Below are 1,003 nucleotides of genomic sequence, written 5' to 3' on the forward strand. Positions count from 1 at the left end.
TACATGTTCCCAACTGAAGACAATCCCGGTGGTTCTTCAGCAGCTTTTGAGCTTGCTGCTGGCTCAAGTCCTTCCGTAGCTGCTGCAACACGGCTAACGCAGGCACGGCCGTATGCTCTGCGAAAAGCTGTTCCAAGCCATCAGCGGCGTCCATGTTACTTACACGTCTCTGAACGACTTTCCTGATTTTTATCTATATACCTAATTCTGTGTTTGTTATAATTTTTTTCGTAAGTGTGTAGCTTGACTTTAGTCGGAACAAGGTGCTGTATGCGCTGCGCTACAGAAAGCAGGCGTCTTTTTGCTTGCACAAAAGTGCCGCTTCGCCAGACGCTTCCTCTTCCCGCGGCCGTTTCATGAGCCCAGTCTTGCAAGCTATGACGTATGCTTTCGGTGCTTTCAGTTCCTGCAAAGAAGCCACCCAAACGCCCAGCCTGTATGCCGCGTGCGACTGTGGCCAACATGCCCTACTGCGCAACGCCCTGGCACACCGCGGCCTTTTGCCCTAAAATTGACATACACTTGTACACGCCCATTTTGAGAATCGCACGCGCGCATCCGCGCGGTAAAATTCGCGCCTGGCTTTTGGGGCGTCTTGTACGGAGTCTTTATTCGGCACAGTACGACCGGACACATTTCTGCGAGGGGCTGCTTAAATAGGGGGGTCCTTGTGAAGCAGCTGCCCGCGTTTCCAAAGCCCGTATGGTGTTGGATTGTAAGTTGCCCAAGTACGTTTGCGAGGAAGAGAATGTGGCCAGGCTGGAGAGGAAAGTGCAGTGGCATATTGGAATGTGAGATTAGCGTAAGCGAGTTACAGGGCGTTTTTATTTATTGCACGGGCGAATTTACGTGCAAATCTTTCACCGTAGCATCAGTCCTCAGTTCACTTCTTGGAACGAACATCAGCATAGGTCCAAGCCCTCTCGCTTGGAGGGATATGCAAACAAACATCCTGTTGTGCAGCAGCTCTTGAGGCTGTTGCTGGCTGAAATCCATCCTGAGC

General features: G+C 51.3%; 2 protein-coding genes across 2 annotated transcripts in view; one reads left to right on the forward strand and one right to left on the reverse strand.

Moving 5' to 3' along the window:
* The window catches only part of VOLCADRAFT_101339 (uncharacterized protein), a gene marked incomplete at both ends in the record, with an annotated part of 4,223 nt that extends 4,069 nt beyond the window's left edge, over window positions 1-154 (reverse strand). Inside the window, one exon of the mRNA XM_002959780.1 lies at window positions 4-154. Coding sequence (XP_002959826.1) covers window positions 4-154 — 151 coding nt within the window. The remainder of the gene's footprint in view (window positions 1-3) is intronic.
* A 548-nt stretch (window positions 155-702) lies between these two features.
* VOLCADRAFT_101340 (uncharacterized protein) overlaps window positions 703-1,003 on the forward strand; it is a gene marked incomplete at both ends in the record, with an annotated part of 1,267 nt that continues 966 nt past the window's right edge. Inside the window, one exon of the mRNA XM_002959779.1 lies at window positions 703-771. Coding sequence (XP_002959825.1) covers window positions 703-771 — 69 coding nt within the window. The remainder of the gene's footprint in view (window positions 772-1,003) is intronic.

The sequence above is a fragment of the Volvox carteri genome (assembly GCF_000143455.1).
Source record: "Volvox carteri f. nagariensis unplaced genomic scaffold VOLCAscaffold_761, whole genome shotgun sequence".
In the NCBI taxonomy this organism is placed as follows: domain Eukaryota; kingdom Viridiplantae; phylum Chlorophyta; class Chlorophyceae; order Chlamydomonadales; family Volvocaceae; genus Volvox; species Volvox carteri.